The 24,818-nt window shown below is 42.5% G+C and overlaps 1 protein-coding gene across 2 annotated transcripts in view; it reads right to left on the bottom strand.

Moving 5' to 3' along the window:
• Window positions 1-24,818, bottom strand: part of SNAP25 (synaptosomal-associated protein, 25kDa) — a 32,393-nt gene that overhangs the window by 5,056 nt on the left and 2,519 nt on the right. The window contains exons 3-6 of one of the 2 annotated variants that reach the window (XM_009319570.1): window positions 17,095-17,143; window positions 8,111-8,228; window positions 3,962-4,087; window positions 1,691-1,835 (exon numbers count right to left, since the gene is read on the bottom strand). In XM_009319570.1, the coding sequence (XP_009317845.1) occupies window positions 1,691-1,835; window positions 3,962-4,087; window positions 8,111-8,228; window positions 17,095-17,143 (438 nt within the window). Of the gene's footprint in view, window positions 1-1,690; window positions 1,836-3,961; window positions 4,088-8,110; window positions 8,229-8,365; window positions 8,484-17,094; window positions 17,144-24,818 lie in introns of both variants that reach the window. The other variant, XM_009319571.1, reaches the window with a different exon arrangement.

The raw sequence follows: 24,818 nt of genomic DNA on the forward strand, positions 1-24,818 counted from the left end.
AGAGTGTGAGGAGTCCTCCCCCTGAGGAGGAAGGAGCGGCAGAGACAACGTGTGATGAACTGACTGCAACCCCCGTTCCCCGTCCCCCTGCGCCGCTCGGGGGGAGGAGGTAGAGAATTCAGGAGTAAAGTTGAGCCCGGGAAGAAGGGAGGGGTGGGGGGAAGGTGTTTTAAGATTTCATTTTTGTTTCTCATTACCCTACTCTGATTTGATTGGTAATAAATTAAACTAATTTCCCCAAGTCGAGTCTGCTTTGCCCGTGACAGTAATTGCTGAATGATCTCTCCCTGTCCTTATTTTGACCCACGAGAGCCTTTCGTTATATTTTCTCTCCCCTGTCCAGCTGAGGAGGGGAGTGATAGAGCGGCTTTGGTGGGCACCTGGTGTCCAGCCAAGGTCAAACCACCACACAGTCAAACAGATGCAGCTTTACAAAACAAAGCTTTTGACCGACGCAAAGCCATGTGTTATGTGACTGTCTCTATCAGAGATGAACTTCCCACCTTTAAGACAATGTATACTTCACCCAGTTCTCTCTGGAATCAAACTCCAATATGGAAAGCTGTCTGAGTGAATCCCTCAGTGCAGTATTTTCTTTAATTTTTTCACTAGGCTCTGCTGTAGTTAATCGACATGAAAAATGGGCATGGGCATCCTGCTCGTGTGAGAACGCTTGCATGTGTAAGAAGGCTCAAGAGTACAAGCTCTACCACTTAAGGTCAGAATTAACTCTAAGCAGCACATATAAGTCCTTGGGTTAGATCCTCAGGTTCTGTAAATCTTAGCGGAAGTCAAGTGTTATATTGATTTTACACCAGATGAAGATCTAGCCTCTTATGTCACTTCAGCCTGGCTGCGCCTGTGCCTGGAGCTCTGCCAGTATGAATGCAGATGGCTTGCAGATCTTGGGAGCTGAGGATGGCAGTGAGCTCCCAGCCGGGTTTGGAGGGTGCTGCTATCCGCCTCAGAAATCTGCAATGCAGGTCTGGCACTGGAACGGTGCTGTCTGCCTTTTTAGATGGTGATTTTGCAACACTAGTGCTGAGCTTTTGTATTTCACTGGGGCCATGTGGGGCCCGGTTATATATATGTACACACAGATATATATATATATATATACATACACACACCAAGAGAGCTGGTAGATCTCTGTCCTAATGTGGTTATAAGCAGGCAGCACGACAAGACTGGCTGCACTGTGACCATATAGCAAATCCTTGCTTAATAAATCCCCATCCTCTTTTTTGGGACTGGTCCTCCAAACAGGTGATCCAATTTTGAATTGATCGTGGAGTTTCTGAGGGAAGGGAAAGTCCAGGAAGGTTTAAAACTTGCCAGGAAGTGTCAGTGCATTCAGACCCAAGCCCCGTCGTTCTGCATAGCTCAGGGCACTTCTTTCCCAAAGCTCTTGCAGAAGATGCCTTGACTTGTGCTAAGGGGTCCACTTGCCAGCTGTTGTCTGGCAAACTCAACAGCATGGGTTCAACCCAACCTGCACCGGAGCTTACTGAAGATCCATAGCAGCGAGCTCTGCTTTGGCCCAAGGATTTGGAGGGAGAAAAGGGAAGAGCTCTATTTCTGTCCCTTGTCTTTCTCCGAGCTGAAGAGAAACTGCAGCATGCACTGCCTGTGCTTGCAGAAAGGAATCTACAGCCCCTTTTGGGGTCGTCTTAGAAATGTCAGCTCTTACCTTCTCCATGATCCTGTCAATCTGGCGATTCTGTGTGTCGATCTCGTTGCCCATGTCCAGGGCCATGTGACGTAAGTTGCCAATGATGCCGCTGACCTGCTCGAGGTTCTCATCCATTTCATTTTCCCGGGCATCATTTGTTACCCTGGGAGCAAAAAAACAATTCTTTGAAGCAGAGACAGAGGAGGTTCCCTCTGAAAGTCTGATTCACCCAAAACCTCCCCTGCATCCTCCTTCGCTTGTCACCTGAGGAGCATGCTGCTGTGCTCAGCTTTGAAGAAAAGGGATTAATAAGTAGCTAGCCTGAAATTGTTACATGCTTATTTTTTGGATGTTGGGCTTAATTGTCTGGGTTCATCACTGCTCCGTTTATACTGCTCATGTCTGCTGCTCCTGGAAGTGTTGCTGTCCGAGCTTGTCTGTACCACATACTGTACCTCTCTGCTAGTGATGGTCCTTCTCAAAGAAAGAATGAAAGGGTGCTCCATTTGGACCTGTGTGTGGTTAGAGTATGTGGGAAATGCTGGAGGGCGATGGAATTGAAGATACACCAGCTCCCCTCCTTGAACTACACATAGCTAATGTATACTGTCCAGTCCTCATACGCTTGGGGCTCGCTGAAATATTGGGGAAGAGCTTCTTCAGCTGTGAAAATCCTGACCTAACATCCTATTTAATTAAATGTATTTCTGGTAAATGACAGAAGCAGCATCTCTCAGATTTACTGGCTTTAGTAAAGATCCTTTGTCTCTCATTCTTAGCACCGTCTTTTTCAGCTGCTTGGTTTTTAGAAGAAAAAACCTGTGCTTGAGCCAAGGCCCAGTTCAACTCTCCAGCGACCGGAGAGGCGTGTGGTGACTGACACTGGGAAAAGCAAGGTCCATTGCTCCCACTCGGAAAATCACTACTTTGAGCCTCTTGTGCCATTTGTGTTCGTGGAGGTGCCAAAAGGGTGCTACAGGCTATTTGCAGAACGATTATGGTGTAGCATAACTTCCTTCCCTGCTATTCTGTTACCGTGCCCCAGCCTTCGTTTTGGTGGGGCTGCCATCCAGAAATTAAAAAAAAAAAAGCGAATGGCAGACCCAGCAAACTTAAATGGCAACTCCATCCCACGCTCCAGACTGCACGACAGCATTGTTTCTATCACACTGATTTCCCTTTATCACAGCAGCCAAAAAAATAAGTGGATAATAGTTTTTGGAAAGATAATTACTTATTAATCCAGTGTCCTTAATCTTCAGAGATCAAAGCTTTGCCTACTGGTATGCCTTTATCCATTCAGCTGATAGCATTGTCATCTAAATACATGCTCTATAAGCACTGTAATCAGTATGTACTTATTGCTGGATCCCTATGTATCGCTGAAAGCTTGCAGTTTGGTTGCCGTTAGTAGAGCTGTGTGTTTCAAACTGGCTTTCATTTGAGTGCACAGGGGTTGCCACTAAAGCATCGATGTTTCTCCATGGCTGTGGCTTTACGGCAGCTGAGGAATGGGGCATCGTTCCCCATTCAGCGAGGTTTTCTGGATGGTCACGAGCAGGGAAGTGGTGTACTTCTAGTTAAAAGTGTGCTTCAAGTTCTGCGCTTGGCTCGGTGCTTTGGCAAGGAGCCGGAGGCTTTTTTCTTTTTGAAAAGAAAGGAAGGGGTGCTGGATGCTTTGGTACATCTTCTGGCAAGGATGGATAACAAGCACTACATATCTTGAGACATAATAACAATAAATTAGTATTTATCTGACATTTCATTTCTGAGGCATTTGACGACTGTCATTAATGAGACCCATAATAAAGGCCCCAGGAAAAGTGCATTGCTCACACCAGGGAGCTGACTGGCCGTGACAGTCTGCAACCTCACATTGCTGCTGTGAAGTAAATAAATAGATATTATTTCTCTTTTATTATTGCCCAAATCTGGGTAGTCTCAAGGAGGAAGGTTTAGGGCCACGTCTTCAAGCGTCTTCTGGTTCTCAGGGCTAAGACCCTTGCTTCCAGGATTTTCGGCAACGTAACCATCCTTTGCACTAGCTCAGGCAAGCACCCACAGGGCCAGGGGAAGTCAGTGGACACAGGAAGCCTTTAGTACCTTTCTTAATCGCTGTCAACCTAGATCTGAGCACCCACCACTCGGTGAAAAACACTGGCTCCATCGCACGACCCAGCACCACTGAAGGAGTTAATGAGCATCACAGAACTCATGACCATATGGAAGAAATCTAAATATATCAGTGACGGGGAGAATAGAGAGAAAAGAGTGGATAAAAAGGCTCACCTGCGGATAAAGCCACCACTGATGGCCATCTGCTCCCGTTCATCTACAACACGTGCAGGCTGGCTGGCTACGACACCATCCTGATTATTGCCCCAGGCTTTTTTGTAAGCATCACTTGATTTAAGCCTATGCAAAAAAGATGATGAGTAACAAAGCATCAAGTGGACAAGGACAAACGCAAAACTCTCTACTTCTCCAAGCTAAAAGCTGAATCAAGCAAATGAGTTTTCAGTTAGAGGGTCATTGATTGTATACCGATATATCATAGCCCTGAATTAAAGGTGGGTTTGGGGTTTTGTTTTTTTTTACTTTACTGCCACAAGAACTGTGATGGTCAGAGGTTTTGTTTCCAACAGGGTGAATTGCAATTGTCAGGTCTACAACACTGCACACAGGTTTCTGGATGTTGACTTAGTTTCCAGAAAGAAAGAAGAAAAAAAAAGAAGAAAAGGAAAAAGAAAAAAGAAGAAGAGAAGAAATACAGATAAGTAGAAAACATTGTTTCATTTCAGTGACACATACGTTTTGACATCAAACACAGAGAACGTACTGGCAGACAGACATAAAAACAGAACTGCCAAGTATAGTGTGTACATCACATCACAGCAACACACCCTCTTAGAGAAAAACGGATTTGGCTAGATTTTAACATTTTACTGTGCAGAAGATTGGGCTTCTGTTGATGTTTTTTTAACATGTATGTGGCATAATAGGCATTTACAGCCACTAACCTTTCCCAAGGGGATTTGGGGACGATTTTATCATAAAATTCATAGGGTTCATTAGATTTTTCAAATAATATATCGGTACTTGAAAATAGTAATCATACATCGACAGTTGATGTACAAACCTTTGTCCACAGAGACAAAAAGTAAAATAGGCAGAAGTGAAATGAGCGCAGGAGAAAAGAAAAGATACGAGCAATCTAGCATCAGAAAGGGAAATTTTTCTACATTTTTCTTCATGCACCAGCTACAGGCATGAATAAGAAGTGAAGCATTCTCACTAAGCACAGTTGCCCCAATAGTTCATCATACTCTTAATGCATCAGCGGTAACAGCCTTCACAATAAGCAAGACACAGGCAAAAATGGATCATCACTTCCTTCAGGAGCTTTAAACCACAGGACTTTAAAATAGCCTATCAACTTGTTATATTTGTTGTTTATGACAGTTACATTAGCTTTCAGAGAGCCATTTTTGACTGAGCTGCCGTGGATAGAAAATTAAAATCCAGGCATACCTTCAGTGGCAGATTAGCATGTGCAGCATATTTAGTGTTGCTGTCATTGGGGTCGTCAGATGGGATTGAACACTTTAAGGGGAGAGTGTGAGTGTTTGGGGTCTGTAGGTATAAGTTCTTGATTTTTATTCCAGAAATGGGGCAGTTTCCAACAAAGCTGTTGGGAACTGCAAATCTCCGTGGTTTCCCTGTTCTTTGGTCAACTCCGATCAGTCATAAAAACAGCCCTGTGGCTTGGATTTTGGGGGAGAAACTGAACGTGCTTCTGGGGGATTTGGGAAAGGACACAACAAACCCACCTCTGGTGTTATGTTCTCTCCATGCCCCCTGAAGCAGGTCAACTTCTATCAAGCCTGAAGATGTGTTGCATGCTCCAATATAGAATTAAATTGTAGATGAAAAGAGGATCTTTCCTACTCATCTGTTTTGTTGCTTATCTCCTATTAAAGTTTGTGAAGACTTAAAAAGGTGATGGCTGGCTTGTTTGTTCTTAGTTCTCTGAAGCTATACATCAGCTTTGGCGTTTCTAGAAATGAGTGAAAGTAGTTCATGGCTGAACATGTGAGTGAAAGTAGTAAATGGCTGCACATACATTTACAGGTTTTTGCCTGTTCTTTAGACCTGTGCAACTTTGAGAGTGAGACAGTCTCTGTGTTTGAGGTGAATGATTTTATGCACCCAGAACTTGACCTCTGTTTTCTTGTGGACTTCCCATTAAAATCAACAGGTGGAGTCTGGGTCTGCTCACGGTCAGTAGCAGTTGTCCTTTTGAATGCAGTCTAGTCAAAGTTTCATGCCATGGGCATTTGGGTCTCCTAATGGATCCTAAAGGATCAAGCCTTGCATTTTGGTAAGGCTCACGGAGTTGTATTTACTCTCTATATTACAGTATAGCTATGTGCACAATGGTTAATCTTTTTTAAATATATGCCATTAATCTACCACCAGCCAGAAGAGCATTAGGGGATCATGGTGATACTGATGCCCAGAACTGCATGGATTTCTCTCCCTCCTACACTCCACTTCTCAGAATATCATCTTATTTGTACCAGTTGAGTCCTGGCATAGTGATTCAAGGAACAGTCTCTAAAAGCATTGTTCATCCATACTTTGTTTCTGAACACGCTGACGGATCAGCAATGCTAGTTTATGAAATCTGGCTGCAGACTGCAAAGGTCAGAATACTGCCTTAAAGCAGGGAAGCGACACCTTTGAAAAAGAACGTCGCCCACATCGAATGCATGTTTCTGTTCTTGCACCTATTGATTTCATGATAGTGAAGTGGTAAATGTTTTAAGGCCACGTGTCAGGTGCTAGCCCCATCCATGCCACAGGTCTGGCTGTCAGTTCTGAGCAGCCTTTCCTACAGTACAGAATATTAAAGCTGCTCTAAAAAATGACAATTCCTGCAAAATACATTGGAATTTTTTGTACTTCAAGGGTGAATTTTTGAGGTAGGCGTTACACCAGGTTTCTCCAGGAGAAGCAAGCCAGGACAGTGTTCCTCATTAAGTTGCAACAGCTTTTAGGGTGCGGGAGATGTAAAGTTTCTGCTGCATACTGTTGTACCTGCAGGTCTTCTGCACTGGGTCCTCTGGTGCAGGACAGTGGGGCTAAAGCCTGTATCAGAGCTGATATCAATTGCAGGCAGTCCTACTGACAAAAGCTCTCTGTGTGTGTGTGTAGCTCTTTGCATTCCTCCTTGCCTCTCTCCCATTCTGCACACCAAGAGAACAGTACACATATTCTGGGCAAAATATTTACCCTACCAAAGTATTCGTGGCTTGGTACACAGGAGCAAAATTGATTTTTTTTAAAGCTGAGGAGGTATCTGCATTGTGTCCCAAGGGAATTAACTTCAAAATAAATGGCGATTGATAAGGCAGAAACCCAGTCCTACCATTCTGATTTCTGGCATAATACCCACTGAACTCCATGACAGCTCTCTCTCATTTGCTCTTGATAATCATGGCAGGATCAGGCCCTGGCTGTGAACAAAGTATCTGTGCCACGCGGAAAGGGAGTATAATACTGCAGAACCACTGCACTCTGCTTTGTTTCCTGCACAATCTCTGGCCAACCTTTTACGAATGTTTTCGCTGTAACCTGGTTGCATGCCTACTCACTGCATGCTGGATTTGCCATTCCTCAAGGAATCCTTGTCGGTCCACTTTGTCCCCGATTTCCTACGCCCGCGTAACCGCACATCACATTTTCATTTGGCATTTAAAACAAGCTTTGCATTACTTGGAGGACGGTTTCGTTCAAGTGTGATGGCATGCAAGCAAATTCGATGCATTTCAACATTTCTGCTTAGTGTACGTGCTACCTAAATGAGAGAAATTTGGCGTGTTCTGGTTTTCTCATATTTGTTGCCTATGGCAGGATGAAAACCATTTCAAGTTGGGTTCCAATTGTGAAATGTCATGTCTCTTTCAAGATCTCATCAAGGACTATTTCTGTTGAAAAAGGTGTGATTTTCATCCATAATTTTGAACAATGTTTATTAAGACCTCTTCTGCATTTTTTTCAGCTGTTTTGTATTGTTTATTAAACTTGTTTGTGAAAACATGTTTCAAAATTTAGGGTCTCCAGGAATAAGGTAGCCCCAGTGTTTTTGTTCGCTGCAAAATGGAACCACTCAGTACACTTTGTGTAAAATGTTGAAACTTTTGCCATTAAAAGGTGTCGACAGTGAAGCTTTCACTGCAGTATGCCTGATTTTAATGCATCTACAGTAATTCCCAGTCAGTTGTCTATGCTATGAGATGAATGCATTTGAACCAGAATCGTTCTTTCTGCATGCCACATGCTCATCCTGTCCATGTGCCTAGCAAGGATGAGCTTCACAAGGCCTTTTTGGGATCAGCCTTAAGTGCTCAAAGAGATGAGGCAGGCAGCACCTACTTGTTACATGGACAGACACAAAGACCACAGAATTTTCCTAGGTCCGTCAAATTCTTTTCTGCTTCTTTCATGTCCTTATTGATTTGGTCCATTCCCTCTTCGATGCGTTCCAGTTGTTCTGATTAAACACAAGTATTTTATCCCCACAGAATGAAGCAGATGGAAAAGGACAAAGAAAAAAAAGACAAAAACTTCAGACATTCACTGTGACAAAAAACTTGACACCACATAGCAGAGCCGGTACCCAGTACCTACTTGTTACAAGGACATATGAAAAGGCCACAGCATTTCCCTAAATCTTTTAAATTTTTCTCGGCCTCCTTCATGTCTTGGTTGATATGGTTCATGCCTTCTTCAACACGATCGAGTTGTTCTGGTCAGGACAAAGGGATGACAGTGTGGAATGAATTGTATTTTTGTTTGTTTGCTTTTGTCTTCAATAGAACATGAAAAATGACCGTGTAGAACTGAATTAATAATGACACTACAATGCATTAATCTGCGCTGATGCATTGTTGAAAGGATGTGTGCCGCACTGGATGCCGAAGAGGTTTCTTACTAATATGGGAAGAGTAAAACAAAGGAGGAAGATGTTTGAAATATATTAATTTAAACAAGATGTAATGATGTAGAAAGGAAAGGTTATAAAGTTTAAGGTCCAGAAACATAATACAATACATCCACTTACTAAGACACCAATGACATCCAAGAGAAAGAAAGATAGTGTTATTATTTTGCATTTATGTATGTTAATACAAGAGAAAAGGCGTTCTTCCATGGAAAACACTTCAGTTACTTACGCTTACAAATGCCTTGGAATTAGGTGATTTTGGGCAGCGTAATTGCTTTGATTAGTGAGTGAGAGAGCTGGCAGCAACGGTTCCAGAGATGGAGCGAGCTGTTAAGAGCTGTGTCCAAGTACTCCTTTTTCCAGAGGCTGAGGAAACTGAGACCTGCCACTTTGATTGGCTTTGGATATTAATCTCTAATCAGAGTAGGGCTTCAGGGCTGGTTTTCTTTCTGGTATGGACGCTGCAAATCAGGAGTAACTCCAGCGAACACTCAGGAGCCTGATGCAGTAACTACTGCAACTACTGCAGGAGCCTGATGCTCGCTGAAAGAGGACCACTGGCTGTGACGTTCGTTGTCTCTGTCCCCAGGGAGTCTAATGAAAACAAACACTGGGTGAAGACTCGTGTTTTCGGTGGGGTCACTCCTGCTTTGCTCCAGGGCAAGTCACAAAGCACCAAGCCCAGTAACCAGCCTTATATAGACACCGTCTCTCCGCTGGCATCAGAGTTTGGCTTATTTCCACCTAAGGCTGACGATCATGTAGGGTTTTCTTAGTGACTTGGTAGCTCAGAATAATTTAATGTGTTAATTTCTTCACTATTAAAGCTGGGGAAAAGTGGCCTAGAGGAACAGAATGCCACAATTTAAAATTGTAGGAACGGATCCTCCGCTGGTGTAAACAGATACGGATCCAGTGGGATCAGGGGTCTTATGTGGAGCCTGCAGCAGCAACAGCATTTTACATGGGTGGAAAGCCTCGCCATTTGTTTCATGAAGGATAAACCCAAATAAGTATTACATGGGATGAGAAAGTTACAAGGAGTGGCATTTCAATCCATTAAAAACTGTAACTGTACCTAAAGAGGCAAAGTAAAGCAATCCCAGTAAAACACAAATACAACCCTATTCCCCATATTGAATAGAAAAAAATATAAACACAGAATTAGACCTGAGGGGAAAGGAACTAAGAGACCACTGGTTATAGGAGGAATTTAACAGTCATCCCTGATGTTAACTGAGTCCTATCCAGAAGAAAAAAAAAAAAAAAAAAAAAAAAAAAAAAAAAAAAAAAAAAAAAAAAAAAAAAAAAAAAAAAAAAAAAAAAAAAAAAAAAAAAAAAAAAAAAAAAAAAAAAAAAAAAAAAAAAAAAAAAAAAAAAAAAAAAAAAAAAAAAAAAAAAAAAAAAAAAAAAAAAAAAAAAAAAAAAAAAAAAAAGGCATTTTAGGAAACAATCATGTGCATATTTATGTCAGTACAAAACTCCTCTTGACTTCTTTGGGAACAGGAATAGGCCTAATTTCTTATTTGGTTTTCTAATAACAATTGAGGTTTAGATTTTCAAAGCTTTCTGGAGGATTTGCATGCCCAATTCCCATTCAAAATAATTTTATTTAATTAATTTTAATGGGAGACGGGCATCTCACCCCTAGAGGGCCTTGAAAATCCTGGCCTAAATTATTCAAGCTGAAATAATTCAAATATTGAACTTGTGCTCTTTGTTTAATTCTTGCATGAGGCTGGGCCTTGAGAAGGAGAGGTGCCATGTCAGTATTGCGAGCTGCATCTGCTTTTCAGCTCTCAGTTCTCATTCTCCTCAGCTGGATGTGCCTGTCTCCTGATATCGCAGGAGTTATTGATCCCAAATCCAAGGATACGTTTAGAGGGTCAGAGTTACCTGGCAGTCTTCTAAAAGTGGCACATATAATGTGAGCAAAGGATCGGGGAAACTAATAAGGAAACCTGAGAGATACGCTGCACAAGTTCTGCTGGATAAACTGCTGAGCCAAGAACCAGAAATACATGGTTGGATTATTTTAACGCACGTTGTAATTTTACATCTTGGTTGGGAGGCATCAGCAGAAGCTTTGGTTCATATTTGTAGCCACAGATTGCCAATCTCATCAGAAATGTGAGTACGTGGTAGAAGGTGATACTCCTCTAAGTGCTCCTGCTCCTCCTCACTAACTCGGAGTCCTGCCTGCTCCTGCATAGTTGGGCAACACTGGCTCCGGCTCCGGCAAGCAGCTGTGGGAGTGTGAGCTGGCTTTTATGCCGGTTCATGCAGCGTGACGGGAGTTGCTAAATGTCTGTCGCAGATTCCCACCTCCTGCTTGTGAGACCTGTGTTTGCAAAGCCCGGCTGCTTTTCAGGGCTCTCGGTTAAAAGAAGGCTGTTGTCACATGTGTATTTTGACACTGGGAGGGACAAGGGGTACTGACCTTTCTTCAACTGGTTTTGCTGCCTGTATTTCCCTAGCCTTGGCTGGCCAGTAGAAAATGCCAGGTAAGACCAGGGATCAGTCCTAGATTTGGTATCACTGGTGGCTTTCAGTCTAAGCATGTTTCCTTGTGCAGATGCCCATTCTCTGAAGTCATGTATGTGGTAGGGCCTTTTGAACTTTCTTTCCCTGTTTCCTATTCTGCCTGAATAGATGAGTGGTAATTGAAGAGCATATCTGACGTGATTCAAAGACTTTCATTTAAATTATAGCTCTCTCCAGGAACCTGACTTAATTTATCCTGCTTCAGGATTTGTGTGTGATGCCTATGCTATTTCTGAATAGAAAAGGGACCCACAACTAATTTATCTTCCATTAAAGGAAACCTCATCAGTGTAAAAAGCTCATGTCATATTTGTAGCCCAGAAGTCTAGACAGCCGGCTGCTGGTCCTAAAACCATTTGCTAGTTGTTAATGTCGTGGGCTGGATTGTTAACTGGTTTAAATCAGCACAGTTATGCTGGCTTCATGGAGCAGCACCAATTTATACCTGTCAAAGATCCGGTCCCACAGGCAAGGAAGTAGATTCATGAGTCTAACCACAGTTATTGAGGCGCAAATATTACAGAGGAATTAACTTAATGGGGTCACTCTGGATTTGTTTTGGTATAACTGATATTAAAATCTGGCCCGGAATGAATCACTGCTGGTAAGAAATCAGATGGCTATCAAAAGGTTAATTTAATGTCTGTTTTCACAGATCTTCCCTATTCCAATTTTGCGTACTGTATTAAAGGTTTTAGGGAAGCCAGTCTGCTGGCATATACTGCCACGAACCTACTCAAATTCACACCTGAAAAAGATCATGTCCTTTATCTCCCATTTAGAGGAGCACTTCAAGGTCAGAGTTTAAACATCTTTTGATAGTTTGTTGCAGTATTCTTTGAATATACTACATCTATATGTATGTTTATATATCATATACGATATATAAGAAAATTGGCGTTGCCTGGAAGCAGAATACACATCAGAGGTATGTTTCATTGAGTTTTCCTTCATTTTTTTTCCCGGGAAGCTCTGCTAATTATTAGCCCTTTTTGCATATAGATACCCTTTTACATCTGAGAATGTCACTATGATTCAAACATAGTGGCCATATATCTTCTTCCAGACCTTACAGCAAACTAATGGCATATCTTAGGATAAAAACAAGGATATTTTTTTACCTGTATTGTATTATACTTATGAATTACTTCTGTGTTAAAACCGTAGGCAACTGAGGGACCATAAGCCAGTCCTGTTAGTTTTACCATAGCATTGTGGCCCTTTGCCAGTGGGCCTTTGCCAGGATCTTCTGTAACAGCCCGGCAAATCCCCGCTCTGTGACTGATCTGGGGAAGCGGCTGGGAGACGGAAGCTGTAGCAAGGCCATCCCTCAGCTGCTCCCGTGGTCTCTTGAGCAAACGCAGCTGCAGAAGCATCTTAACACAGCGTTGGATGCAGGACCAGGATGGGGCAAGCATGGTGTTGCTCCACCTTTGCATCCCCGTCTGTAATTTATAACAAATGTTCCTTGGCTAGTGTCCTGGATCTGGGGCCTGTGCTTGAATGTCAGTTAAATGCCAGTGGAGAATGGAACTTGCACCTTGCCTGGAGTATTGTGCAACGAAGCAATTTCCACCAAGGACAATTTTAATTAGAGAAAGAAAAAATAAAAAGGACATCTAAGAACACGTTGTAATCATAATTGCATACAAGAGGGCTGAATTTGAAAGAGAGTCGGCAGATTGACTATTTCCAATGATACTCGGTGATCCCATTTTCCAGAAAGGAATATCATATTGGAGCACTGTACATTTCTAGAACAGCCTTTTCAGAAATCCTGAGTCTTGACCTAGCTCCTCTCTGAAAGGCATTGCTGAGCACAAGTTGGAATGGAAGAAAGCTGGCGGGGAGTGCTTGTGAGCCCGCGTGTAGCTGTGCTAAAAATAGCAGTAGACAAGGCACAACCTGCTTTGGGGGGACGTTTGTCTTTTGTTCTGCACTACACTTTCAACATAATTAATACCATTTTCCCTGTAGAATCTGGAAGGGTTGATAGTTACCATTTTTTTCGCTGATAAGCAAATCATTTCTGACTGTGATCAGCTCAGCTCATAGGTGTTGCTGGGCGCCTCTAGCAACTCTGCTTTTGGCATCTCACTGCCTATCAATTTTCATGGTAGCTGTTGAATAGGAGATAAGCTGGGGAAGGCGCCTGCGCAAGGGGCCATAATTTTGTTCTCTGATGGAAAGGAATGGTAATTATCTTCGTATTTACTGCAGTTGTTTCTCCAGTGCCGTAGAAACAGGTCAGCCGTAACTCATACAAAACTGTAAAACTTGCAACTCATGCAAGAACTGTAGAGGTCAGCTAGCACGGGCACCATCACTTGGTGTCAACCCTTTTGCTTGTAGGGTCACCCAGTTATTCTAAATTTTTTTCTCCATGCTTCAACTTGATCTGGAGTGCAGATCTGCTGGGTAGATCAAGCTACTCTCTGCGTTCTCCGGCATTGCTGGCTGTGCATTTGCTGTTGGTGTGGCGCAGGGAGAAAATTTCAGTTGCATTGACATTTTCTTTGTGGCTTATCAAAGTTGTGGATATTCCTCTATCTTGCCTTGGATGAAAAATGGCTGTGCTGCCACTGTTGTTATTGGAAAAGTTTCTCCCCTCCACCCCATTTTGAATACAAGAACAAAATTCTTTTGCAATAAACTGCATGAGGACATCAGCATACAAAAAAAGGTCCTTGAAGGTCCAAATCTTTCTGCCTGCCGATACTCCCAGGTGATGGGAGTTTCCTTTGGAGGAAGAGAGCTACCACTCTGGGACCCCTGCTATGTCTGCAATTCAGGTTTATCTTCATATCCCCACTTTGTGCTATCAGTTTGACTTCTACGGTCTGCTTTTAACCAGCATGCATCCAAATGTTAACATTTTTCTAAGCTAGCATGTTTCAAAGACATATTTAATGAAGCGGAGCAATTGCCACTGCTCAATAATCCTTTGCAGCATGACAGTTTTAGTGTAAAATGTAACTATTTTAGTTTAAAGCATTATGTACATATCTATATTTAAATAATTAATTAAGGGATCTTGAGTCGAGGCCAGGTTTAAAAAAAATGTAACCATTATGGATGCACATAGGGTCTGGGAAAGACTTTCTCACTGATGGAAAAAATCTCAACAAGGAGAATCTAACCTCTTAGCTCCTTCCTGTGGGGTCCCCAGGGGAAGAACTGTGTTGAACTGGTTTGGGTGACAATACCTGGCTCAAAAATTGATAACTCTTGGTATTGCGGAGGGACAACTCCAAAAGCCCACTCAGATTCCCAGTGCCTTCAAAGGGCACTGGGAGGAGGTCTCTAGTTTTTATGGCAGTCCCATTCTCTGGGAAACAGGAGTAATGAAAGCTCTTGTGAAGCTCCACATCTCTGTAGGGTCATAACAGACTCTGTGGTCTGCTGCGCAGCCAGCTGTGCTAAACATTTAGGCAACAGGAGCTAGCCAGACTGGCTTTATTGTATAAATACCTAGCATTGTAAAATTACAATGACTTCTTTCCTTTTATGATCCTAAAGACTTCTGCTTATTGATATCAGAAAATGAGTTCTGCTTTGTGTTATTTAGATTGAGATCAGCTCAAAGAAGTTTTCCTTGTAAGGTCTGTTTAACTTCAAAGCAAGCAATTTTGTAAGGAAACCTAGAAATAGAGCTTCAAGCAACTGCAGAGATTAGATATTCTGCTTGCCGCCCACTGGAAAGATCAATGTCATGTTTTTTGTCTATTTAACACCTAATAATCTTAAGTGACTTGTGCAGTCAGCTGAGAAGAGATCACATGGCAGTGTTAGCAAATTATTTCCTTAATCTGATAATCTGCAGAGACATCCGTGAGTTGCACACATTGCACTAATTACAGAGGGTTCAAAGTCATCATTAGCGTATTTTGCCCAATAATATAGTAAGTCCTTTATCGCTAAAATAAAAAAAAAATCAGGAATTATTACAGCTGCATATGGCTAAAATGGACAAAACTTAATTAGACATTTAACATAGTACAGTGGTTTCAATATTCCCAGAGTTTGTAGAATTGTTAGGCTGTTTTCCTTGAGAAACCCATACTGTAGTCACAGGCTTAATTTACTGAACCACTTAAGGCATGACCATAACCAATTTAAAGAGGCTTTTAAATTGTCTGGTTCTTTCCTGTAAGTATTGACTAACTGCATCTCTGGCCATACAATATACTTTTCAGGTTTTACTGTCTATGAGAATTTAATACTGAGTTCCCTGGACTCCAAAGAGGTCAGTGGGTCCAGCCTCAGCTCCTTGGCTCACACGGACCGTCCTTCCTAGCATGACTAGAGAGCCGGTGGGACGACTTGTGCGTACAGGGGGTTAGCAATAGTAGAACTCCAAAGTAAAAAACAAAATTCAGGGTTAAAAACAAAATAACCCCCCCCTAGCAACCTGTGGAAAAATAACAGTTAAAGAACAGAAACGTACTTGCCCAAGACTAAACAAAAGGGAAGTTATAGGAACCACTAAATTTTCTGCTGATCTGCCTGTGAATTACATTGCAAGACACACCTGGGTATTTACAGACTTCTTCTGACAGTATTTGTGATTTATTTTAGCTGTATAGTTCACTACTGAAACAAAACACATTATTTAGACAGGTGCCATATCTGTTTCAACATACGTGATTTCTGGTTTTCTGTATTCAGTGATAGTTCTTTTACTGCTGTTATTCAGAAAAAAAAGTTTTGAAGACAACAAAATATTCTCTGTCATTTTTTTCTTGGCGAGACAAATTGATGCGACAAAATTTGGTTAGGTTAAATTCTTTTCCCTAAAGGGGGAGGAGGGGGAAAGCCATAAGACATACAATATGTAAAAGCAAATAGAAGAAAATACTTTCTGTTTAGGTCCTGTTATTACTTTTCATTCGTTTTAGTGCCACAGAGGGAGGGACATTACAGACGAAAGGGGTCTGTCAGGTTCTGCAGTCCATTTTCCAGCAATGCCGTACCATTGCCCATAATTGTTGCCTGGGCTTGATGAGTGATATAACATTACCTCTGTAGAAAACATTTCCTAATACAGTTTTGTATCATGCCACATAGTAGATAATAACAAGGGCTTTTGGGGGGCTGGTTTGATATAGAGTAGCAGAAATTTATACTCTGTTGATTTAACTTCTCTTTGGAGACACCATTTTGCTGGTGCTGTGGGTCTGCAGCAAACGACAACTTACTAGTTCTGTTGCAGGGGGGAAGCTACCTGCTTCTTTGTGATATTATGAAGGGCAAAAATGTAATTTCCTGGAATGTATTGAATATATCTAGCTCTGTCTTTGTCACTGTCATCCACAGACAGGGACTCGTCTAAGCTTGAAAGCTCCTATATGGTCAATTGTAATAAGCTGATCGTGTCATAGCTTTTAATGTTATATTCCTGTTATCCTCACTGACATTTCTGTACAAAAAACAACTGAGTTTTACACAAGCTAAACCTGTTTTACCTTCTCTTGGGTTGCATTTAATGCATGCTTTTCACTGGTAGCTAAAACGAGTGAGAAAATTACATAGCACCTGCGTAAATAATGTTGGATTTTACACTTATGGAGGCAAATCTTCCCATTGTGTAGCTGGATCTTGACCCAAAGCTTGCTGAAAGAATGATGATTTGGATGAGTTCAGCCTGCAGCTCTCTTTGACATTAATGGGAAACAGATCAAAAGAAGTGCAGACTATTACGCAGCTATTGTACGTTCCTCTGCCAGACAACAAAGCTAAAGGCAAAGAGATTCTTGGGTTCTCATGCACAACCACACGTGTTTTATGGCACTCGTTTTCAGGATTGCACACAGTTAGTACAGTACTTTGAGAATGGTTATACTTCCTTACTGAAGCAATCTGAACTTACCTCCTTGCTCATCCAACATAACCAAAGTCCTGATACCAGCATCTTTACTCTACATCCCAATAGTGGTAGCAAGGTAAGGAGAGAGAGGGGCAGAAGAAAGAGAGAGAGAGAAAGAGAGATCAGTGAGGGAACACTCAGCCCTAGATACGGGACATAGGAAGACAAAAGAAAAACAGTGAGAGGAGTGACAAGGTCATAAGGGACTGGTGGCACAGCCCAAAGACCTTATGTGCCTGGACAGTGTACGAGGAACTGGGTACTCTCAATTGTGCCATCAGTCGTTCAGGATTCACTGGGATACTGAACTACTGCAGAAAACACAAAGTCCTGGACTTCGAGCTTAAAATAATTGCTTTACACAAGAGTAATTTCTAAAAAGAGAGGGTTCATCTCCAAGTTCTCTGAAGCAGGAGAAGGGAAGAAGGGGGTGTTGACATTGCAGGTGTATGTTCATCCCACAGGAGAAACTCCCGAGGAAAATAGATACGGCACAAACATGTTTGGTAAGGAGGCACAGTGGTTTGCAACATAGCCCTTGCAACACAGAAGTCAGAAAGCTTACCTACTTAGGAAATCCATTTTGAAGCAGGCTAATATTTAATAGCATTAAGCCATATTTTTTGGCTTGGAGATCTAACAGATATGGGTTTGAGCCAAGTTTTAGTTCAGCGAAGAGACACCTTTAGCATCAATGGACTTTGGATCAAGCTTGAAGGCAGGATTTTTAAAGCACCTATGTGCTGATCGTACCCCTGCTCCCACAGAAGTTAATGGGAATCTTATCATCGCCTTTGCTGGACAAAAGACTCAAGCAAAAGCTGAGCAATTCAGTCCTCCCACCTGCCTAAATCAGCAGCAAGGCACCTTTCACAAATACAGTTTTTGCATGCATTATCATCACTCTGGGATGTGATCAGGTGTCTCGGGTTTCTGGGTGCTGTGATACTAAGCTTATCACAGATCAGATTAGCTCCTTTTTAATTACGAAGGGGAAACTAGCTCCATTCTGCTTGGAGCAGTGATAACGCCTGTGAATAATTAATGGCCTGAATGATCTCCTGACTGTTGCATTTCAATAACAGATGAAGTAAAGTCCTCTGTGGCCTGACAGCTTGCCAGGATACCTGGACCTGTGCAGCAGTAATATAGCTGCTTCCGTGAACATAAAGCTATCCATACTCCTGTGAAGCAGATAAAGTTGGTGGTGTTGATTTTGCAGAGGGCAGGGGAGATGCCCACAGTTGCACAGGAACGTGAGGAATAGAAACCTGGAGTCCTGACCTTCCCTTTTGCTTTTTCAGGCCATCCTCCCCCTCCTTGAGGCAAATTAAAGGCTTCCAACTTCCTTCCTCCCAACTGCCCTGCTCACTGCCGTCGCTCATCTCTTTTTCTGGGAGCAGTGAAGTCTCCTTGGCCGCCAGCTGCCCAGTCCGTGCTCGCAAGGCGCTCCCAGGCAGGCCGGCAGTGCGCTGCCCACATCGGCTCAGCTACAAGCCTGACTCTCTGCCACACTTGAGGACTGTCTGGCTGGTGCAGCTGGTGCTTCTCTGCTTTGCTTCCAGAGGATCCTGCTCGGTTCAAGAGGGATGCGAGATGCCTCTTGTTGCGCTCTCGTCTGCCTCTCTCTGCACTCCCATTCTTGTCTTTAATGTCTACCTCACTGTAGAAACTGGGCAAAACATCAGATGTGTGCAGCCTGGTTCGTTCCCCCCCCCTTTTTTTTTTTAAATCCTTGTGTGAGTTGCCAGGTGGAGAGAAAAAGCCTCCTGCCTCTCCCCACAGTCTGCTGCGCCCTACTGCCCCTGGGTCAGCTAGCTACCAGGTACCCGCTGCTGCTCTCTCTCCCTTCAAGCTCATAGTGCATTTACTTGAATCCCAGCCAGCTTTTATTTTTGCAACCTTTAGAAACTTAGGGTCCAAGGGTCATCTTAGATTTGCTTATTTAGAGTAAGGAAACAGCCTTTAATGATCTTACATTTTCTGTAGGGCAGGTGTCAGATTTGCTAAGCACTGGATGTGCAGTAGCTTTTTATTGTGCTCTTTCTATGCTCTTGGTAGCCAAGGATGTCTTACCCCAAAAGTTTTATATGTGTTTCAAAAAACATGCCTCATGCAAACACAAGGAGACTGCTTAGGTCCTGAGTCATCTTGTGTTTGAGTAAATATGGTGCAGTCTGCCATGGAGCCCTTCTAAATATTGGACTCAGAAAACCCGCAATTGGTGGTATGATAGTTGTTGTCTTTCAGTGAGTCAAACACGGTCAGGCTGAGAAATGTTTGCTGCTCCTTAACACTCTGACCTTATTTTCCTGCAATTTTTAACATCTGAGCAAACTGCCTTCATGCAGCTAAGATGTCCAGTGACCTGAATAAGACCTACGCTGAGAGACGAATTCAGCAATTAGTCCTTATGGTTTGTATTTCGTATTAAATCCTTGCACAGAGCAAAAGAGGGGCAATTTTCTTTTACCTACCTGACCATCAGTGCCATTTAATTTTATCAGGCAATACTGTATCTCTTAAGAGCAGCCTGCCACAGCATTAATACTAATGTGAAAATATTAAAGGGTGTGCACTGAATATACTTGTCTGCATCTGAGGTCTAATCCAAAACATATTGAAGCTAATAAAAAGATGCTCACTGACAAAGATGAGAGGTGATTCAGACATCAAGTGACAATCTCCTCCTGTTCCAAGTTTCTATTAAGCATTAATTTTCAGCTTTTTCACAAAAAATTAACTGTGTAAGGCCAATTAAAAAAAAAAAATAAATCACATTTGTGCATTTAAAACAGATCCAGACTTTCCTAAAAGTTCAGTATTTCCATTGTGACTGATCTTTTAGATAGCTCAAACCCAATCATGCCTGTAAGACAGAACTATTCTAAAAATGTGCTCATCATCCAGAATTCTGAGCAGGAGAGAAACGCTCATTAACTGACCCTCAGTGACAACAGACCGAGGCATCTCTGAAACTACAAAACCTCTTCATTTAAAGGAATATAGAGGAAGAAATGTGCCACACAAGTGTGTTTGGAGCCCAAACACAGACAACGTTGACATTTTCTGCACTAAAAGTGTCTCAGAAACTCCCCTCGCTCTCACTGGGGGCAGGTCTCAGCAGACATACTCGAACTGGTTGCTTAGAGAACGTGTAACAGGAGGTGACGAAAGCTGTGTTTGCAAAGTGCCGGCCCAGAAGAGTATGTTTTACAACAACTGATCATAAAACCTTGATAACAGGCTCCCAGAAGAGCCATGGTCGTGGCAGGGGCCCGGTGACCGTGCTTTGATTTGTCTGATCCTGAGGGCTCAGGAAGGGTTCCCACCCACATCCAGTGCTCACCAACATCAGTGAGATCCTAAGTGGGAAGCCATGAATGGGTAGAACCAGTGAGGTCCGTCTTGTTATGAAAATGTGTGCTAATGGTACACTTTCCCCAGGGTTAGAGCCCGCCTTTCTTCCTGCGCAGTGGAGGAATTCATTAAGACCCTCCAGTCCTTGCACAGACAACCCTCTGTTTAGTTTGCGGCAAAATAAGGATTCTCAAAAAATGGGATGCTTAGGGTAGTTCAGGCCAGAGAGAAGAAAAATGCATCTTTCATAGGACCCGGCAGACTTCACGGAGCACATGCCGTTTTAATCCAGCTCTTAAATCTGTAACAGCCTTCTCTCTCCAGAGTTACTTCTGACTCTCCTTGTCTTCTTGCTGCTCTTGAGAGGAGAATTTGGACTGCTGGATTTTGCCACGGCACAGCAAACATCTCACTCTCTTGTCCTTTAGAAGAAAATGGCACAGCACGAATTGCTTTTGTTTGGGCATTAACTGACCGCTCTGGAGTTCCTCCGTTTATCCATAAAGCGGGTATACCGCAAACAGTAAAACACATAATCTTTCCCATGCAGCCCTTGAACATACTCAGCCCTGACTTGAGGAATGAGCAGGGCAGCCCACGTGTCCTCCCAGACTTTGATTTCCATGGAGACTACCATGGGTTGCCAACCGTTTTTCTGCAAAGACCTGACAAATTTTGCGCACAAGGTGACCCCTCGGAGCAGGAAGCCATCGCTTTCGACTTCTAAAAATGAACCACGTTAGGGGAAAGAGCACCATGAATATAGACGCCATAAAGTTTATGAAAGCTGATGTCCTTCAACCTTTCAGTAGCACTAAGATCTAGTGTTCAGACAAAAGCAAACCAACAAGGAGTACTGGTTGAGGTTCAACATGCTTTCTGTGAACCACATGCCTCAGTTCTTCACTAGACCACAGGCTAAGCTACTGATCAGAAAGCCAGAATATATGATTTTAAAACACTAGGCTTAATTCAGCTCTTAGATACATCATCCTAAGTCTGTCAATGTTTCAGTGAAGCCAGTTTAACAGCATAACTGGGACCCCTGTTGGAGGCTTTGATATACATTATCCTCAATCTTCTGTACCAGCTTTTTAAAACTTTTTTTTATTAGGGTCTCACTCAGAGCAAGTCAGCAACAAGGCGTTCACTGAAATTTGCCCAGCACTTTGGAGGGGAAAGGCATTGCTGTATCATTTCTTATCATTACTGTTATGTCACTTAATTTCCCAGGGTGGAAAGAAAACCAGGAAGAGAATTGGGATGACTTCTCAAAGGGTCCATCAGTCCCTCCAGGAACACAGTGTGTTGCGTCCTATCCATGCCTGCTACAAAAGGCAGCTACTCCGACTTTGGTGTAGCCTGAGGGGTGACTTTCATAACAGTGTAAGGGAATGAGGTGTCAGATAGAGAATCCAAATTCTAGAAATCACTTTCTCTGCATTTCGGGACGTACCCTGAAAAACAGATATACACTCTCAGTTGTGTGAAGAACATATAAACTTCCACTTCAGTGAAGAATTTTGCTTTAATTGATATGGATTATAGAGTTTGTTCTGAATAAATTAATACAGACAATTATGTACCAGGACAGGCTGACATTGCTAGCAGTTCCCAGAGACACTAAAGAGAAGTGTCAACACCCTAAAGACAAAAATGTGGTCAAAGAAATATTTTTTAGTCATCTGTAGTAATGCATTTCCTCAGCTCCTGCTCCGAGTTCACTGTCACCCTGTTAGTGCTGCAATGTCTCTTCGTGCCTGACTAAGGAGCCATGTTACTTCTCAGAGCCTGTTAATTCACCCTGTGGTTCAGATCCTCAGCCGATACGAATCTGTGCCCCCCCCTTGAATCCTGTGTGCCTGGTTTTCATCTAGTGCGATGACCCTGACTCCAGTGCTACCCCGCTGGTTTACATAGGCAAAAGGGTCTAATCTGCGTAGGAAAAACTGAGACTAGAATTAGGAATCACCTTCCCCTGTGCCAGATATGTATTTCTGTGGAATTACACAGATTAAAACACTTTCCTGAGTAGAACCGTTCCAATAGCTAGTGCTGTCAAAGGGATTTTTCAAATTAGCTTTGACAAGCTTTGGATCAAACTCTAAATTAATAGAATTTTTTTTTTTTAATTCTTCAGACTATAATTAAGGAACATTTGACTATGCTAATAATGTCAGGGGAAATTCACGTCCCAGTCACAAATGAAGGAAGTTAGTAAAATGGCAAACTGTATGTTCAGTGTCCTGTGTAGAGCAGCATCATGAGGTTATCAAACATTTATAGCTTACCATTTCAGCTTTGATATGTTAGTAAACTTGACTTCAACCTCCCAGCATATGAGAGAAGATTTAAATGTACAGACCAGCCCTTTTCTCTGTACGTGTTGCTAAGTGCTTTCTTGCTGGGCTTTCTACAGTACTGATCTTGTTGATATTTTTTCCCTTGCCACATCATAGCTAGAAAACATTTCTTTTTTTCCACCTTACAACAACTGATTTTCTTTAAAGGCCGTGGTGGTTCCACTGGAAGATGGCAGTAGACTGATGCCTTTTCCCCTTGCATGTGTTATTCTATGATTATGATATATGTTATTCTATTCTATTCTATTCTATTCTATTCTGTTCTATTCTATGATTCTATTCTGCATTTCATAAAGTTGGCTCAGAGGTAAAAAGCTTGAACAAGAAAATAAGAAGGTCAGCTACAAACTGTGTATTTAGTCTCACTTCTTCTGCCTCAGTTCATTTTTATTTTATGTTTTGGCCCAAACATTGCACAGCATCATCATAAAATACAGGTATTTATAGCACTGAGTAGCTGAGTAGCTCAAATGAGCACTGGTCAGTGTAGATGTAACTGTGTTGCATTGGTATGCTGGGCACCACAGAGCAAACTGATTTTTGTAATCTGCCATCTCAGTACGTAGCTGCCTTGGGGCAAAGCAGTAGCGACTTTACAACAGCCACTCGCCACTTCTTCTTGCTTCCCCTGTTGTGCTAGGGCTGAAACAATCAGCTTCTTGCAAAGCTAGGTTATAAAAATAAGAAGCAGTAACAGATTTGGTTTTCCTTGCCGATGTTCCCTGGGAACGGCACCAGGGCTTAGTCTCCAAACTCAGCCTAGTCTTCTTGGGCAAGGAGGGCATGGTCCTTTGGGGACATCAGTTTTGTCCCCCAGGCTATGACCTACATTTCAGCATTAAGGATGCCTTGTACTGCTGTTGGGCTTCCCTGGGTGGACAGCACTCTTCTGTCTCTAGAGCGGAGCCAAGCCAGTCTGTTTATTCTGTATTTTCCTAGTATCTAACAGAGCGGAGCCAACCATGACAGGAATCCATACATATGTACGTAGTAACAATGCTTAAACATGGAGGCATCCTTTTCCTGAGTAAGGAATAACAGATTTGCTGTATCAAGAGAATAAAGTAAAAAGCATTCTTTCACTGAGAAAGAATATTCTCTACCTCTACCCACTAGACAGGTTCTGCTAAATGAGGGAGTCTAATTGGATTTTTTGGGTCTATTAAATCAGACCAGTGTGAGTTCGATTTCAAAGACACTCACCATTTGTCTCTTCAGTATAAGATCTCTCACTCCCTAAATGCTGCATTCTTTTAAAAGCACCTAGGAAATGGAGTAATCAACCAACTGTTTAGACCACAGAAGAATTTTAAAGGCCTTTTGTAGTCACATTAGCGAAAATAATATTCAGCTCATTGTAGAAGAAATCCCTTGACTACTCAGTGCTAGTTTTAGAAACTTCTCTATTTGGACAGGAAGATATTGTAGCATCTGAATAAAAGCCAGGTCCCAAGAGATGCCGAGCTCTTCCACGAAGCGCTAGAGTCCTACATAAATTCATTGGCAAATTCAGCAGTCCCAGTTCTCCTCCCACTTTGCCATTTGCCGTGATTTAATACTGAAATTCCAGCGGCATTCACAATATGCTGGTTCAATATGTTAGGAAGACTCAAGCAGTGCATAGGTCACACAAATACGGCTCAGGAGAGGCAGGGCTGATATTTACTGATGGCTTGGCCCTGAGCAAATCACTTCCCTTTCCTGCGCCTCTCTTTCTTCCCACTCATCATCTGCCTTGTCTATTTAGATCACAGGCATTTTGGGGCAGCAGGCTCTCCTGCCTTGTGTTTGTGGAGGTACCCATGTGAGACTCTCTTCCATGTCGTTGAATTGATTTCGTAACTGCCACAAGATAGCACTGCCATCAACAGGAGCTGCATCCGGCATGGGGTTGACATAAAGTGATGGTTAGAAATGGCGTGTCCAGGGAATTGAGCAGCAAAAAGGGACAGATTGCTCGTGAGACAAGAGCATGTTTCGGCTGCAAGGGGCCCAGATCTGAAG

This window comes from Pygoscelis adeliae, unplaced genomic scaffold (genome assembly GCF_000699105.1).
Source record: "Pygoscelis adeliae isolate BGI_AS28 unplaced genomic scaffold, ASM69910v1 Scaffold122, whole genome shotgun sequence".
Lineage (NCBI taxonomy): Eukaryota > Metazoa > Chordata > Aves > Sphenisciformes > Spheniscidae > Pygoscelis > Pygoscelis adeliae.